The sequence below is a fragment of the Podarcis bocagei genome (genome assembly GCF_964188305.1).
Source record: "Podarcis bocagei genome assembly, chromosome: 2".
NCBI lineage: Eukaryota > Metazoa > Chordata > Lepidosauria > Squamata > Lacertidae > Podarcis > Podarcis bocagei.
This window is the reverse complement of record NC_138126.1, coordinates 18,263,152-18,280,229: the sequence shown is the minus strand read 5'-3', so window position 1 is coordinate 18,280,229 and position 17,078 is coordinate 18,263,152. Positions and strand designations below refer to the sequence as shown.

Sequence of the window (17,078 nt, the reverse complement as noted above, 5' to 3'; positions counted from 1 at the left end):
AGGGCAGTCACGGACACACAGGATCCTGAAGTGCTCTGGGAATCTCTATGCAGAGAGAGAGGTCTCTCTGCTCCAGGGTGTTTGCTTGTCACAGCAACAGCAGAGGCAGAATCAGCCGTGTAGTGTCAACGTTTGTGCAGCCACTTAGTTTGTGTGATTTCCAGGAACCGCCTGAGAAAAGGGGGAGGGCACTGAACCCTCCCACATTTTCAGACCAATCCTGGAACTCTGACACCAAGACCCTGGCATCCCAAATGCAATATAAGTCCCTCATTATGTGTTGAGGAAAGACAGAAAGACAGAAGAAAGACAGAAAGACAGAAAGACAGAAAGACAGAAAGACAGAAAGACAGAAAGAAAGAAAGAAAGAAAGAAAGAAAGAAAGAAAGAAAGAAAGCAAGCAAGCAAGCAAGCAAGCCATGGCTTCAGTCTCTCTCCATGAGTTCCCTGATCAGATTTGTTCCATCTGCAAGCAATGCTTCGACGATCCTGTGACTATTGACTGCGGGCACAATTTCTGCCAAGCCTGTCTCCCCTCGCTGCCTCACTGGGGAGAGGCCAGCAGAGACCCTTCCTGCCTGCTGTGTGGAGAAACCGTCCATCAAAGGAACTTCAAGCCCAACCAGCAACTGGCCAACCTTGTACAGCTTGTCAGGAAACTTCAGGAGGGGGCAAAAAGAGATGTGGAAAGGAAGGAAGTGAGCAAGAGTCACCAAGAGCCCCTGAGGCTCTCGTGCAAGGAGGATCGAGCCCCCATATGCAGCATGTCCAAATGCAACAAGGAGGACAAAATCCAAGATGTGGTTCCTGCAGAAGTGGCCGCTCAAGGGTCCAAGGTAGGAGATCTCCACGAAGGAAGAGGACAGGGAAATAATTGGGTCTTCTTCCTGGAGGTTCAAGCTGAAGATCACACACACACACACACACACACACACACACACACACACACACACACATGGACAGCTCAGTTGGTAGAGCATGAGACTCTGAATCTCAAGGTTGTGGGTTCAATCCCCATGTTGGGTAAAAGATCTCTGCATTGCAGGAGGTTGGACCAGATGACTCCACAATTCTATGATTCCATGGTATTCCATGTACACTTTCATAGGGCCATTTGAGCTGCAGGGGAAAACCGAGACTTCTTTTTGTTACTTTGGGGATCTGGGGGTTAAATTTGAACACCTTTTGTAGGGAGGGAATGTGGCAGTCAAGCGTGGTGGAGGTTTTCCTCTTTTGTCTAACTTCAGAACACCTTGCCATGACTTCTAGGAAAGGTTAAGCCACTGCCATTGGCCATATTTGGGGGAATAGCAAAATAATCTTGGGTACGAGACTAAATGATGGCTAAGCAACCCTTGAGCTGATTTTGAGGGCATGCAGGGGGGTGGAAGGGACGGGAGAGGGAGAGGAAGTCTCACGGCATGTGCAGAAATCTGTTGCCCAAGCAGAGATGCTTTCAGCCCATTGTCAGGAACATCCCGAGGGAAAGTTGTTAAAGTCTCCTTGGTGTCCAAAGTGTAGGAACTGATAAAAAGAAGTTATGCAGGCGTGTAACTCCAGGCATGTAGGATGTTGACGTGTGTTTTAATCTGGGTTTTGGCTTATCTTTGATTCTAATTAATTTCTAAATGTTGTAAATAGCTGCTTTTATCTCTCTCCTTTTGCCACTATTATATATATATTTTTTTATATATAAGTCATTTGTAAATGACTTTGAGGTTTTATTACAACCAAGCGGGATAGAAACCTTTTGCAATAAATATGGATAAATAACTTAATAAATGCCTAAACCAATCTATCAGCCACCATCCAACACACCCTCAAAATAAAAACAGACCAAAATCACAACATCGCTAAATGCATCGGCAAATCGGGGTCCATATTTGATCTGTTAAATCTGAAGCTGTGTTTCTGACCCCATTTACTATAATGGGGAATTTTAAAATCGCTATAATCTCTCTTCCTTTTCACATAAGTGAGTGAAATATCTGAAGGGCTGTTACATACTAAGCTTTGATCCTAGAACAATAGGCAGGCAGGATCCTAGAATGCTACAACTGATTGGCCTGCAGGAAAAGACCAATCAGGCTCCAGGAGGGAAGCAGAATCAGCCAATCAGACAGGACTCGTTGTGTAAATAACGTACCGTATTTTTCGCTCTATAAGACGCACCCGACCATAGGACGCACCTTGTTTTACAGAAGAAGAGTTTGGATTTGATATCCCGCCTTTCACTCCCTTTCAGGAGTCTCAAAGCGGCTAACATTCTCCTTTCCCTTCCTCCCCCACAACAAACACTCTGTGAGGTGAGTGGGGCTGAGAGACTTCACAGAAGTGTAACTGGCCCAAGGTCACCCAGCAGCTGCATGTGGAGGAGCGGAGACACGAACCCGGTTTCCCAGATTACATGACTACCGCTCTTAACCACTACACCACACTGGCTCTCCAGGGGGAGAACAAGAAAGAAAAAAATCTCCCCCTCTCTGCTCAGCGCCCCTTCAGCGAAGTGGCAGGAGAAACGGAGCCCCTTCCATTTCTCCTCCTGCTTCGCTGAAGGGGCACCGCGCAGCTCTCTCTCTCTGCTGAAGGCAGGGGAGTCTTGCTCTCCTGGCTTCAGCAAAAGGAACCCGAAGCCTTTGGAGCACAGCGCGAGGTCCCGCTGCGCTCCAAAGGCTTCAGGCGACTATCCCTGAAGCCTGGAGAGCGAGAGGGGTCAGTGTGCACTGACCCCTCTCGGTCTCTAGGCTTCAGCAAAAGCAACACGAAGCCTCTGGAGCACGGAGGGAGCGCTCCCTCTGCGCTTTGGAGGCTTCGCGTTGCTATCGCTGTAGCCAGGGCGCCTGCATTTGCTGCATAGGACGCACACACATTTCCCCTTAATTTTTGGAAGGGGAAAAGTGTTAGGATATTTCCGTTCCACCTTAAAAGGGAGCAGGCTTTGTGAGTCACAGAGTCTGCGCATTTCCTGTTCACAGGATGTTTATGTTTTCTGTTGCTTTCGTTTTCTCTCTGTGTCAGAGACACTGAAGCAGGCAGTCATGTTTTTCTTTGTTCTGATCAACGCTGAAGAAAACTTGTAAATAATACTCTCCTGCGTGCAACTTCTGTTGTGCATTATCTGCTGATAGAGAGTGTGCATCGGCTCTAGAATGTGGCAGGCTATTTTCTGGAGCTCATGTCACTAATTGCTGATACTGCGTGCCTACGGGAGATCGATGGATCGTCCGGCAGCCGGCTTTGGGGCCATGGTGGACTTTATCTCCCTGGCAGTATCCCAACAAAAAGTGCGTCCGATAGAGCGAAAAATACGGTATATAAAAGCCTGAGGTTTGGGGGGCAATTCAATCACTGTTTTACAAGCTGCAATAAAGAGCATGAAATCACTACCTGACTCTGGATATATTTCAAGGGCTATGTCACATGGAAGATTGAGCAACTTTGTTTTCTCCTGCTCTAGAGGGTAGGATGCAAACCAATGGCTTTAAGTTACAAGAAATGAGATTCCGACTGAACATTCGGAAAAACTTTCTGACAGCTAGAGCTGTTCAGCAGTGGAGCAGATTCCTACGAGAGGCAGTGGACTCTCCTTCCTTGGAGGTTTATAAGCAGAGGTTGGATGCCCATCTGCCAGGGATGCTTCAGCTGAGATTCCTGCATTGCAGGGGGTTGGACTAGATGACCCTCAGGGTCCCTGCCAATTCTATGATTGTATGAAATTTGCAGGCAAAGTTGCCCTTCCAGTGGGAGAACAATTCTTTGCTCAAGCAGAAATCCTTGTGCTGATGAAACGATTGCCTTAGTGCTATGTTGGATTCCATGCAATGTATTAGAGGACATGCAAGCCGACTCCACAGAAGTGATCTTTCAGGGCTGTTGGGAGAGCTGTTTTGTAAATTTTGATGAACTGTGTATGTTTTTGCCCAGCTGCTATTTACGTTTATCTGAATACTGTTTTAAACTCTTTTAAGTCTCTTGGAGACCTCTGTGCAACAAGTGACTAATAATAATAATTTTTCAAATAGTTGTTGTTGTTTAGTTGTTTAGTCGTGTCCGACTCTTCATGACCCCATGGACCAGAGCACGCCAGGCACTCCTGTCTTCCACTGCCTCCCACAATTTGGTCATAGTTATTATCCTACAGCAATTTACACCAGCGTGGTGTAGTGGTTAAGAGCGGTAGTCTCATAATCTGGGGAACCGGGTTCGCTTCCCCGCTCCTCCACATGCAGCTGCTGGGTGACCTTGGGCCAGTCACACTTCTCTGAAGTCTCTCAGCCCCACTCACCTCACAGAGTGTTTGTTGTGGGGGAGGAAGGGAAAGGAGAATGTGAGCCGCTTTGAGACTCCTTCGGGTAGTGATAACGTGGGATATCAAATCCAAACTCTTCTAAAACATATCCATTCTGCAGGTAACCCAAGCTGCACCTCCTAACATCAATGCCACGAAGACCCCAGTTCTGGGCTCACCAACCACAAATGAGGAACAGGAAACCACTTGCTCCATCTGCAGGGAGTATCTTACAGACCCTGTGACCCTGGACTGCGGCCACAACTTCTGCCGGGGGTGCATCACCTGCTATTGTAACATATGGGAAAATCAGGATGGGGGAGCGTTGAAGTGTCCTCTTTGCAAAACCCGGATCCAGAAGTGGAATTTTCGATCAAATGTGCAGCTGGCAGAAACAGTAGAAGGCCTCAAACTCCTTCCACTGAAATTATATAAGGTAAAGTAAGGTGGGGGGGGGTTTTCATGCTGGGATCCTCTGTTCCTATTATAGTCAGTGCTGAATTATGAAGGGAGGGGAGGAAATTACTGTATTTTTCGCTCTATAAGACGCACCGGACCACAAGACGCACCTAGTTTTTGGAGGAGGAAAACAAGAAAAAAAATATTCTGAACCCCAGAAGCCAGAACAGCAAGAGGGATCTGGCTTCTGGGATAGCCTCTTGCTGTCCTGGCTTATGGGATAGCCGCACGCAGCCTCTCCCGGGCAGCAGGAGGAAGGCTCCCCCAAGAGCCCCGCTCCCTTTAAAGCCCCCAGAAGCCGCACACATGCTCCTTGCGGCTCTTTAAAGGGAGCGCTGAGCAGAGCCTCCTGCCTGAATTCACTCCATAAGACGCTCGCACATTTCCCCTTACTTTTTAGGAGGGAAAAGGTGCATCTTATAGAGCGAGAAATACGGTACATATAGAAGTCTCCTGATTCAATCCAGGGCTGGATCTACATTGATCTTCTAAACATGATTGAATATAATGTTCTCTAACGCTTAATGGTAGTTTTCCATTGCTGGCGGCTCACTGCTCTGCAGAGCCCTCTGTTAATGCATTTTAAACGTTATAAATGACGAGTGTAGATCCGCCCCGGGTAATCTCAGTCTATAAAATTCTGCCTGAGAGTTTGGAGAGTTATAATAATAATAATAATATTTTATTAATTATACCCCACTCATCTGGCTGGGTTTCCCCAGCCACTCTGAGCGGCTCCTAACAGAATATTAAAAGCGTAATAAAACATCAAACGTCTAGCTTCTACACCTTTTGGATCTGACATTATTTGGCACAGATAATTTGTCCACAGCTACATTTGTCTTGACAGGGATGATGATGATGGTGGTGATGATGATGATGATGATTTATACCTCGCCCATCTTGGTAGTGGCGCCCACGCTGAGCAGCTCCCAACAGAATATTAAAAACACGATAAAACATCAAGCATTAAAAACTTCCCTAAACAGGGCTGCTAAATGTCTTCTAAAAGTCTGATAGTTGTTTATTTCCTGGACATCTGGTGGGAGGGTGTTCCACAGGGCAGGCGCCACTACCAAGAAGGCCCTCTGCCTGGTTTCCTGTAACCTCGCTTCTCGCAGGGAGGTTGTTGGCTGTATGGCGCAGATTAATGCTCAGGCTCGACAATGCATCTGCTTCAGATTTGCTCCAGATGAGCCTTAGTAATAATACTAATAATAATAATAATAATTTTATTATTTATATGCAGTCATCAACATCAACCATTAAAAACTTCCCTGAACAGGGCTGCCTTCAGATGTCTTCCAAAAGTCAAATAATTCTTTGACATCTGATGGGAGGGCTTTCCACAGGGCAAACTAAGATCCCAGGTTCAGGTCCTTCCAATTGGGCTGAGAAAGTGAAATAATTCTATCTAATATCCTACAAACCTTGAGGCAGCTTTTTGATAGAGGAACAAATCGTTTGATTCAGAATCAGACTGGCTCATATAATATGTATCTAAAATACTCAGTAAAGGGTTGGAGTAGGGGGGTATGGCAGGCATCCCCAACCTTTGGCCCTCCAGATGTTTTGGACTACAACTCCCATCATCCCTGACCACTGGTCCTGTTAGCTAGGGATCATGGGAGTTGTAGGTCAAAACATCTGGAGGGCTGCAGGATCGGGGATGCCTGGGATATGGTCTTTATTTTCCAAGGAAGGAGTAGGAAGAAACCTCTGCAAATTACTAGATCTTCATGCTTAGATGAGACATAAGGCCTTTTCGGTCTGCTGCGTAGTACAAAGACATGGGGAAGATGAAGCGTCACCACAGCAATGGCCTCTGCCCTCTTAGCTACCCAGGATCATGTCAATGTTTCAGACAAACCTACTTAAGGAATCCTACAGGGTGGCCCAAAATCATTTTTTCTGAAAGAATGGAATGACTTGATACGGTGAACATTTTCTAAGGAGATCTGTGTTTGGCATCACATGGGCTGCCCTCCTGCCAGAACCAAATTATCGTTACGAGTTTGTCAGTGCCAGACCTCTCTAATCCCAGGATCCAGCAAGTGTTAAAATAGGGATCAGCAACCTTTTTCAGCCGTGGGCCAGTCCACCATCCCTCAGACCATGTGGTGGGCCAGACTATATTTGGGTGGGGGGATGAACAAATTCCTATGCCCCACAGATAACCCAGAGATGCATTTTAAATAAAAGCACACATTCTACTCATGTAAAAACACCAGGCAGGCCCCACAAATAACCCAGAGATGCTTTTTAAATAAAAGGACACATTCTACTCATGAAAAAACACGCTGATTCCTGGACCATCCGTGGGCCAGATGGAGATGGAGATTGGGCCACATCCGGCCCCCGGGCCTTAGGTTGCCTACCTGTGTTAAAATCTAACCAAGGTTTCTAATTTTTGTAATAGCCATGCGAGTCTCCGGGGGGAGGTGTAAGGAGAACAAAGGAAGGGGAGATGGCAAATGCCCCTCCCTCAACTCACAGATAGTTGTATATGTGTGTAAACAAACCACATATCATAAAGGCACCACAGTCTCTGCTGTGCCTCATTCCCAAAAGGAAACACGAACCCTGTGTGAGAGCCAGTGTGGTGTAGTGGTTAAGAGCGGTAGTCATGTAATCTGGGGAACCGGGTTCGCGTCTCCGCTCCTCCACATGCAGCTGCTGGGTGACCTTGGGCCAGTCACACTTCTGTGAAGTCTCTCAGCCCCACTCACCTCACAGAGTGTTTGTTGTGGGGGAGGAAGGGAAAGGAGAATGTTAGCCGCTTTGAGACTCCTGAAGGGGAGTGAAAGGCGGGATATCAAATCCAAACTCCTCTTCTTCTTCTTCTTCTGATGAGAAAGCGCCCGGAACCCTGGGAATCTCTCGCCGCTCGGAGACTTGGGTGGCACACAATGTTGTTTTCAATCTGTGCAGGAAAGAACCCAGAGCCAGCTGAAGTCTTTGGAGAAAGAAAAACAAAACCTTGTCAATCAGAAACAGGCCGAAGAAGAGGAAAAGGAGAAATGTCTGGTAGGTTCTTTTCATTCAAGATCTTTGCAAGCCAAGGTTGTGCGTAGACAACAGACTCGCAGCCAAGGCAGGGATGGTGGAGCAAACCTGGACCCCAGAAAGCCTGTCGCTTTAAAACTGCCTCGCACTTGGCCGGACTAACGAGAGGCTATTCCACAAAGCCCTCTAAATCATGGACATAAATGGTGAAGGTAAAGGACCCCTAAGGGTGGCGCTGTGGGTTAAACCACAAAGCCTAGGACTTGTTGATCAGAAGGTCGGCGGTTCGAATCCCCGCGACGGGGTGAACTCCCGTTGCTCGGTCCCTGCTCCTGCCCACCTAGCAGTTCGAAAGCACGTCAAAGTGCAAGTAGATAAATAGATACCACTCCAGTGGGAAGGTAAACGGCGTTTCCATGCGCTGCTCTGGTTTGCCAGAAGCGACTTAGTCATGCTGGCCACATGACCTGGAAGCTGTACGCCAGCTCCCTCGGCCAATAAAGCAAGATGAGCGCTGCAATCCCAGAGAAGGCCACAACTGGACCTAATGGTCAGGGGTCCCTTTACCTTCAGTTAAGTCCAGTCGCGAACGACTCTGGGATTGTGGCGCTCATCTCGCTTTACAGGCTGAAGGAGCCGGTGTTTGTCCACTTCCACAGTCAGTTTTTCCATGTCATGTGGCCGGCATGACTAAGCCGCTTCTGGAGAAAACAGAGCAGCGCACGGAAACGCCGTTTACCTTCCCGCCGGAGTGGTACCTATTTATCTACTTGCACTTGCTTTCAAATTGCTAGCATAGCATCCTTTAAACCCACAGGCTGGTATGGCAGGAAAGGCTAGAACTTTCCTACTTCCTACTTTCCTAAAATTTCGGAACTAATCGCTTCTTTCCTTAGCCATTCCTTGCCCTGTGTGCAGCCTGAAAGTAGCTGCATGTGTGTGCAGTCATGGGTCAGCTGGATGTGTGTAAATGGGGGATTGCCAGTACTGGATGTGTGTTGTGTTACCTGTGCATGTTGCACGTCTGATATGTGGAGTGGATTTATGTGTATGTGTGGAGGACAGGGGGGGCTCCATGTTTGTTCCAGGTGCATTTGTGACACCTGTGTGGACGTTCTTTCCTCAGAAACAGTTAAACAAAGAAAAGCAGAAAATCAAAGACGCCTTTGAGAAGATGCAAAATTCTCTGGAGGAAAAAGAGAGTTCCTCACTGGCTCGCCTGAGAAACCTAGAAAAGGAGATTAAGAAGAAGGTGGCGGAAAATGGCAACAGACTCTCGGAGGACATTTCTTACCTCACGAAATTGATCGCTGAGCTGGAGGAGAAGTGTGAGCAGCCCCCACAGTTGTTTCTTCAGGTGAGATGGAGTCAATGTCACCTGAAAGTGACATTTGGTTTTCAGTAGAGAAAACGGGGCAAATCAGTCCTCCTGGTAACACAAATATGAGACAGACTTCTCTATATCTTTCTCTTTCAGGACATCGAAAGTACCTTGCTCAGGTATGCAGCTCCTTCTCCTGCCATTACTGACTCTTAAAAATAAATAAATCCCTGCTTATTCCCCAGAAAGTCTTGATGCAGCTAACAGTAGCAAAAGCAGAATAAACAAACATTATAATGTCCATAGGCTGCAGGGCAAGGTGAGCAATAACTGGCTTATCTTCTTTTCTGTTACACAGTTTTTAGTCTAGCTTCTACGCCCTTTGGCTCTGACATTATTTGGCACAGATAATTTGTCCACAGCTACATTTGTCTTGACAGGGATGATGATGATGATGATTTATACCCCGCCCACCTGGCTGGGTTTCCCCAGCCACCTTCGGCGGCTCCCAAAAGAATATTAAAAGCACAATAAAACATCAAACATTAAAAACTTCCCAAAACAGGGCTGCCTTCAGATGTCTTCTAAAAGTCAGATAGTTGTTTATTTCCTTGACATCTGATGGGAGGGAGTTCCACAGGGTGGGTGCCACTACTGAGAAGACCCTCTACCTGGTTCCCTGTAACCTCACTTCTCTCAGTGAGGGAACCGCCAGAAGGCCCTCAGAGCTGGACCTCAGTGTCCGGGCTGAACGATAGGGGTGGAGATGCTCTTTCAGGTATACTGGGCCGAGGCCGTTTAGGGCTTCAAAGGTCAGCACCAACACTTTGAATTGTGCTTGGAAACATACTGGGAGCCAATGTAGGTCTTTCAGGACCAGTGTTATATGGTCTCAGCGGCCAGTCTAGCTGCCACATTCTGGATTAGTTGTAGTTTCCGGGTCACCTTCAAAGGGATGAAGCACATTCTTGGGTGAGCCCAAGAAGCCCCTCTATATAGAACTGTTAAGTTGTGGGTGAACATATCAGACGGCACAGCGATTCTTCAAACAGCTCTTGTTTATTCACAGGCCAGGACAGAACTGAACTGTCAGCCTGCTTATATAGAGCTCCAGTACAATGTAACTGTAACAATTTTCTAAAACTATCCAATCACTGAATGTCACTTTCGATCCCTTATTTACATAACTATCTACAGTATCTCCCTGCTGGCCCAGGGTGAGAACCTCAGTACATAACAAGAACCAGGCTGTAGACCCCTCCAATCCTCCCTTCTCTACCCCCAAAAGCGCTGGCTGCTTAAAACCCTTTTCAGATGACAGGTGCCACGCATTGAATCTATAAAGCATTAGAGGAATTACCATTCTTTAAGCTTTCTTTTCGCAAAACCATCTTTCCGTCCCGGGTACAGGGAGAAACGAGCGGAGCATTCAGCAGACCTTTCCACCTGGTTGGAGGAGAGACTCAAGATCTGTTGTCAGAAAAATTCCACGCTAGTAAACGCTATGGTGAAATGTGCAGGTATTTGGGGCAGCTTGGGAGTCGGGTGGGGGGAGGGAGAGAGAGAGGTTGAGCTCTCAAAGATATAACTGTGGAGGAAAGCGATCTAGGGCCCGGGGTGGAATATGCAATGGAAACATCCACCCAGCTGTGAAAAAGGCAAAATTCCTTGCCAGCGAAAGGCATAGAAACAAAAACATTGCGATGCCTTTCTGCAAATCAATGGTGCAAACCTGAGAGATTCTGGAGAGGCCTAGCAACTGTATCTTGGAAGATTGCAGTAGAGCTGGAAACATTGCAGTAAATATGATTTTCCCCCCCCAAAAAATGAAATCTACATTATTTATTACATATTGATAAGCTCTTTGAGCGAATTTGTCATTTTTAAACCTAATGTTTCCTTCCTTCTCCCACCTCCTCAAACAGATTCTCTGGAGGAAGCATTGAAGAAAGGTAATTTTGGGGGGACAGAATACCAAGGGATATTTTGATGGGATAAGTTGCCAGTGGGTCTGTCTGCTGACCACAGAAAGTCACCCACTTTAAAACTGTAGCACATCTAATGTAATTCTAATTTATGTGATGGTCTTAATCGAGGTCAAGTTGACATATTGCTATTTTGTACATTGCTGCTGCTTCTTGCTTGCTTGTGAGTCACACAAAGCAATAATCAACCTAAAAAAAGCAAAACAACCCATGAAATACAGTACCTCATTTTTATATTTCAGAAGGTTTGAATAAATTTCTCACTCACACTACAGCGCCTCTGGAGCAAAAACTGGAGAAAGGTAATATTATGGAACTAAATGAGAACTAAATCTTGGTGGGAGATGGTGCTTGGAAAAGAGTCAAGGAGCAGAACTGGTTTTATTCTGGGAATAAATTCAGTAAATTGAGTGAATAATAATTGTTTCTTAACTGTGCCTGACATGCCATCCAAAAGTTAATTCATTCAGCATAGCCCTATATTTAAATGCCGATCTTAATCAGGGAAGTACTGTAACAAGGCTTTTTTAAAAAGAAGCAACCGCTGAAACATGTATGATGATTGTTTTATTCTATTGCTTCTTAAACGAGAACTGAACAAAAGTAAGTTCTGGAAGAATTAGATGGAAACACAAGCCCTCCAATGAAAATAAGGACACCCAATGACACATAAAACATTAACCATAGTCGCTGAGAGCATGTCATTCAAATAAAAACTACCAAGTCTAACAAATGAGTAATTATTGTTGTTGTTGTTGTTGTTGTTGTTGTTGTTGTTAATTGTTGTTGTTGTTGTTAATTGAATTTATATGCCGCCCTATACCTGGAGGTCTCAGGGCGGTTCACAAAAAAGATTACAATATATAAAATCAAAATAAAAAGAATAACCCAATAATGCCCTACCCCAAAAAAGAGCTACATTTTAAAAGGGCATAGGATGTTGATGAAGTCAACCAAAGGCCTAGTTAAAAAGGAACATTTTTGCCTGGCACCTAAAGGTGCATAATGAAGGCACCAGCCGAACATCCCTTGGGAGAGCATTCCACAGATGGGGAGCCACTGCAGAGAAGGCCCCGTTCTCGTGTGACCCCCCTCCAAACCAAGAGGAGGCACACGAAGGAGGGCCTCAGAAGATGATCTCAGGGTCTGGGTAGGTTCTTATGGAAAGAGGCGGTCCTTGAGGTATTGCTGTCCTGAGCCATTTAAGGCTTTATAGGTCGAAACCAGCACTTTGAAATGGGCCTGGAAACTAATTGGTAGCCAGTGAAATCGGACCAGGATTGGTGTAATATGCTCAGACCGTTTTGCTCGAGCAACCTGGCCGCTGAATTCTGCACTAGCTGTAGTTTTCAAACAGTCTTCAGAGTCATCTCTACATATAGCTTTCAACCACCCCTTATTTGGCGGGAAACTCCCTTATCCCAGTGCCGTGTCCTGCTGCTGTCCCTTATTGATGATGTCCCTTAAATTTCCCGGGTTTCATGCTCGCCCAGCTCGGGAGGGAAGCAGCGGCTTGGGGTCCTCCGCTGCGAGAGCGAGGAGTTCCATCGGCCCTTCCCTACCTGAGAGAGAGGGGGTGAGGGAGAGAGACTCTCACCCACGCCGCCCACAAGCCTGGAGGCGGCAGCGGTGGCAGCAGCTGAGGAGGTGGCCTGAGGGAGGAGGAAGAGGAGGGGATGGGGAGGCACGCAGAAGGGCGGCACTTCAGCGGCTGCCGCAGCGCCGCAACCACCTCATGCCGGATTGACAGAATCTGTCAATCCTACTCTTTACAATAGCAAAATCCCTTATTTTGGCTGCTGATCCCTTATTTTCGAGGCTGCTGGTCCCTTCTTTTCAAATCTGTAAGTTGACAGCTATGATGTAAATATGTCTCTGACTGGAAATGGGTAGAAACCATAGCTAAAGGTGGTGTTCCCAGGTGTAGCACACCCGAAGGGATCATTCCTTCTCATCTGCTTAGGAGTGTACGCTTACTCACCGGGAGACTTAAGCCCACGTTTATTTTCCCTTTCTCTGTGTGCCCTTCAGTGAGCGTGACTCTGGATCCTCTCACGGCACACCCTCTGCTCGCGCTGTCTGCCGATCTGAAGAGCGTGAAGGTTGGGGACGTGCCTGACGACCAGGCTGAGGACACGGTTGAATTGCTCTCCATACCCTACGTGCTGGGCCGCGAGAAGTTCACGTCCGGGAGACATTGGTGGGAGGCCGAGCTAGATTTAAATGAAGAAGACAAGGAATACATGGATCAGGAGTGCTTGTGGATCGTAGGGGCAGCAAGAGAGTCCTTCCAGGGAAATAAAGGTTTCAACCTGAGCCCTAAAGCTGGGGTCTGGGCTGTGGGGGTGAGCCCCTTTTCCAAAAAGCTCACTGCTTTCACTTCCCGCAAGCCAAGCCATTCGCACTTGGCACATCAGGTGAGGAAGATCCGAGTATCCCTGGATTACAAAGCACGCCAGGTGGAGTTTTTTGATGCCGATACAGATGCCTCCATTTTCACTTTTTCTGCAGCTTCGTTCGCTGGGGAGGCCATTCGTCCCTTTTTTTGTCTGGGGGGAGAAGGACTTGAATTGAAGTGTGGAAACTGAGCAGAATATTCACCAGCCCTGGTCTTACCCTGAAAACAGATAGCTAGCGGAAGCTTTCCTTCTAGTGCAAATAGCAGCTGGTGAGGGGTGTATTAGGGCTGTGCTAATGGAAGCTTTCCTTCTGGTGCAAATAACAATTGGGGAGGTGTATTAGGCCTGTGCTAATGGAAGCTTTCCTTCTGGTGCAAATAGCAATTGTGGGGGGGTGTATTAGGGCTGTGCTAATGGAAGCTTTCCTTCTGGTGCAAATAGCAATTGTGGGGGGGTGTATTAGGGCTGTGCTAATGGAAGCTTTCCTTCTGGTGCAAATAGCAATTGTGGGGGGTGTATTAGGGCTGTGCTAATGGAAGCTTTCCTTCTGGTGCAAATAGCAATTGGGGGGGGTATTAGGGCTGTGCTAATGGAAGCTTTCCTTCTGGTGCAAATAGCAATTGTGGGGGGGGTGTATTAGGGCTGTGCTGATGGAAGCTTTCCTTCTGGTGCAAATAGCAATTGGGGGGGTGTATTAGGGCTGTGCTAATGGAAGCTTTCCTTCTGGTGCAAATAGCAGCTGTGGGAGTGTGTATTAGGGTTGTGCTGAGACCCCACTGATCTGCCTCGTGGTCCCTGGGTCTGCACATCACCCATGTGTGGACAGGGATGTCCCACCCCCTGCCTTGTTCTGGGCTTTGCATCCCAATCCAGGGCTTTCTGAACCTGACTCGGTTGATGCCCGGATTTCCCCCCCCCCCCCAAATCAGCCTGATTCAGTTTGGGACTCAGCCAAATGCACTCTGCAGCCCTAGTAGGTACAGGAGGAGAAATTACCGGTAGGTTTGATTTAATGCAAAAATACCAAATTTACACTCCCCATAACAATGTGTGAACCAAAGCCTAGCTATCCTTCAAAATCCACACTTCTCAGAATATTGCTATGCAGAATTTAATACAGTGGTGCCTCGCAAGACGAAAAGAATCCGTTCCACGAGTCTCTTCGTCTTGCGGTTTTTTCGTCTTGCGAAGTAAGCCCATTAGCTGCTTAGCGGACTAGCACTATTAGCGGCTTAGCGGGCTTACCGGATCAGCTGATAAGCGGTTCAGCGGCTTAGCGGATCAGCTGATAAGCGGTTTAGCAGCTTAGCGGATCAGCTGTTAAGCGGCTTAGCGGATCAGCTGATAAGCGGCTTAGCGGATCAGCTGTTAAGCGGCTTAGCGGCTTAGGATCAGCTGATAAGTGGCTTAGCGGCTTGGGAAAAAGGGGGGGGAACCCCGCAGGAACTCGCAAGACATTTTCGTCTTGCGAAGCAAGCCCATAGGAAATTCGTTTTGCGAAGCACCTCCAAAACGGAAAACCCTTTCGTCTAGCGGGTTTTCCGTCTTGCGAGGCATTCGTCTTGCGGGGCACCACTGTAGTCTTCTAGCCAGATAATATGTACATTAGGGGGAATTGTGCTTAAAATTGCATATATTAGCGACTATAGAATACAAACATGCATTATGTCTAGCGAAACTACTTGCAAAAATGGGTATATTGGCCAAAATTGCATAAGGAGAAATGCACACTGAAATCTCTATGCTGAGCTTATCCACCTGGATTTTTAAAAATTCCAATCATATTCCTTAATCAAGAAACAAGCTTTTTTTCTGATGAAAATATGAACAATTATTGCATATCCTATGCACTATTCTATATATGCATATGCACTTTAGAATTCCTAAAGTAACCAGTATAATCCAGCATGCTTGAGTAATTGGTGTGTGAAGAGGTTAAAACCATAGAGTAAACTGTCCTGCTAGGCTTCGTCTATTTTACTTCCCCCTCACCTTGGGAGGAAATGGGTAACCAAGCCTTTTGGATTTCTGTATGGAAGGATCTCTGAACTGGCCACTCCAGCTGGCAGCATAGCTTTAACCCGCCTCCATTGTTTCAGACCAGAATGGAGTTCTGAAACTAGCATTTTCCTATACCAATAGTTTAGATACTTTTGCATTCATGTAGTTGAGCAACGATTTTGACTGACTGCGTATCTTTTCTGTCTGCTGTATGGAAAAGCACATGAATAGTTTTGTAAGGAAACCATTTTATGTGGTCTATCTCTGTACAGTGGTGCCTTGCAAGACGAAAAGAATCCGTTCTGTGATTCTCTTCGTCTAGCGGTTTTTTTTGTCTTGCGAAGCAAGCCCATTGAAAGATTAGCGCTATTAGCGCTTTTAGCTGCTTTTAGCGGCTTATCTGCTGATCGGATCAGCTGATAAGCGGCTTAGCGGCTTGGAAAAAGGGGGGGAGGGGGGGAAACCAGCAGGAACTTGCAAGACATTGTCGTCTTGCGAAGCAAGCCCATAGGAGATTCGTTTTGCGAAGCACCTCCAAAACGGAAAACTCTTTCGTCTAGAGAGTTTTCCGTCTTGCAAGGCATTCGTCTTGCGGGGCACCACTGTACTGGGGAATCAATATAGCTTGGAAAGAGCTTTTTAAAAAGGGTTTACAGCCTATATTTCCATGCTTTTCTTTGCTGCATGTTTTGCGATGTTAAAGCTCTGCTGGGGTTTTCTCACCCAAGGGTGCTTGCCCCAAACTTGAGCCTAGACTTCTAGTATGCCAACAACCAGCACATAAGCAGATACATTAAACAATGCACATCGCTGTATATTTAACAGTATGTATCAATATACTTATAAAGTTACTCTGCAGAAATGTACCACAGTGTGTTGTTTTACTCTTTTATACTTATTATACATATACCATACTTTTTGGGGAAAGTGTATCATTATACATGAGTGGAGCGCCATTATCTTCCCACTGAAAAAAACCTCAAATTTATCTCTGCACATCTAGGGACAGGTGAAGAGAAGCCATGTAAGAAGGGTCAAGTATGATTTTCTGACAAGATTTCCATACCTCTTGTTTAGAAAGTAAGCCATAACACAAGGACATATGTTTTTTAATTCATCTGTTCATCTTTCCACATCCATTGGCCAAAAAAAAATCACACAGAGGAACTTACGGTCTTCAAACAAAAACATCTTGGAGGTCCCAGGCCACAGAGAAGCTAGGCTGGCCTCAACCAGAGTCAGGGCTTTTTCGGCTGTGGCCCCGATCTGGTGGAACGCTCTGTCACAAGAGACTAGGGCCCTGCGGGACTTGACATCTTTCCGCAGGGCCTGCAAGACAGAGGTGTTCCACCAGGCCTTTGGCCAGGGCACAGCCTGACTCCCTCCTTCGGTAATCCTCACAGAACTCTAGCCCAATAGTTGCCGTTAATCTGATTGGAATTAATTTTATAATGAAATGATTGTAGAATGTTTTATCATTTTTCTGTTGTTAGCCGCTCTGAGCCCGGCTTCGGCTGGGGAGGGCGGGATATAAATATTTTTTATTATTATTGTTATTATTAAAAAATAAATTTAATTTTTCATAACCCAAAACACTTCCTTCTCTAGATTGAAAGAGC

General features: G+C 46.4%; 1 protein-coding gene and 1 long non-coding RNA gene across 3 annotated transcripts; one reads left to right on the top strand and one right to left on the bottom strand.

The window, feature by feature from the left end:
- Window positions 1–338: 338 nt before the first annotated feature.
- Window positions 339–14,569, top strand: LOC308580619 (zinc finger protein RFP-like). Of its 2 annotated transcripts, XM_081182542.1 has the most exons (9): window positions 339–836; window positions 4,410–4,724; window positions 7,679–7,774; window positions 8,880–9,110; window positions 9,231–9,253; window positions 10,485–10,594; window positions 11,000–11,026; window positions 11,302–11,361; window positions 13,091–14,569. In XM_081182542.1, exons 1-9 carry the CDS (start codon window positions 420–422, stop codon window positions 13,645–13,647), a joined length of 1,836 nt encoding a protein of 611 aa, XP_081038668.1. In that variant the 5' UTR covers window positions 339–419; the 3' UTR covers window positions 13,648–14,569. The 2 variants fall into 2 exon arrangements, with proteins under 2 accessions (XP_081038668.1, XP_081038669.1); XM_081182543.1 differs by lacking the exon at window positions 11,302–11,361.
- An 824-nt stretch (window positions 14,570–15,393) lies between these two features.
- LOC308581274 lies at window positions 15,394–16,535 on the bottom strand. The gene is made up of 2 exons (XR_014004915.1): window positions 16,060–16,535; window positions 15,394–15,721 (listed from the first exon to the last, which is right to left on the bottom strand). It is a non-coding gene; the product is annotated as an uncharacterized lncRNA (long non-coding RNA).
- Window positions 16,536–17,078: the final 543 nt, after the last annotated feature.

What these genes read in the sequence shown, in the direction of transcription:
- LOC308580619 (XM_081182542.1), top strand. Translation starts at nt 420, where the DNA reads ATGGCTTCAGTCTCTCTCCATGAGTTCCCTGATCAGATTTGTTCCATC. An exon ending in CGCTATGGTGAAATGTGCAG is followed by an intron (nt 10,595 to 10,999) that starts GTATTTGGGGCA and finishes CTCCTCAAACAG; the next exon opens with ATTCTCTGGAGGAAGCATTG. An exon ending in GGAGGAAGCATTGAAGAAAG is followed by an intron (nt 11,027 to 11,301) that starts GTAATTTTGGGG and finishes TTTATATTTCAG; the next exon opens with AAGGTTTGAATAAATTTCTC.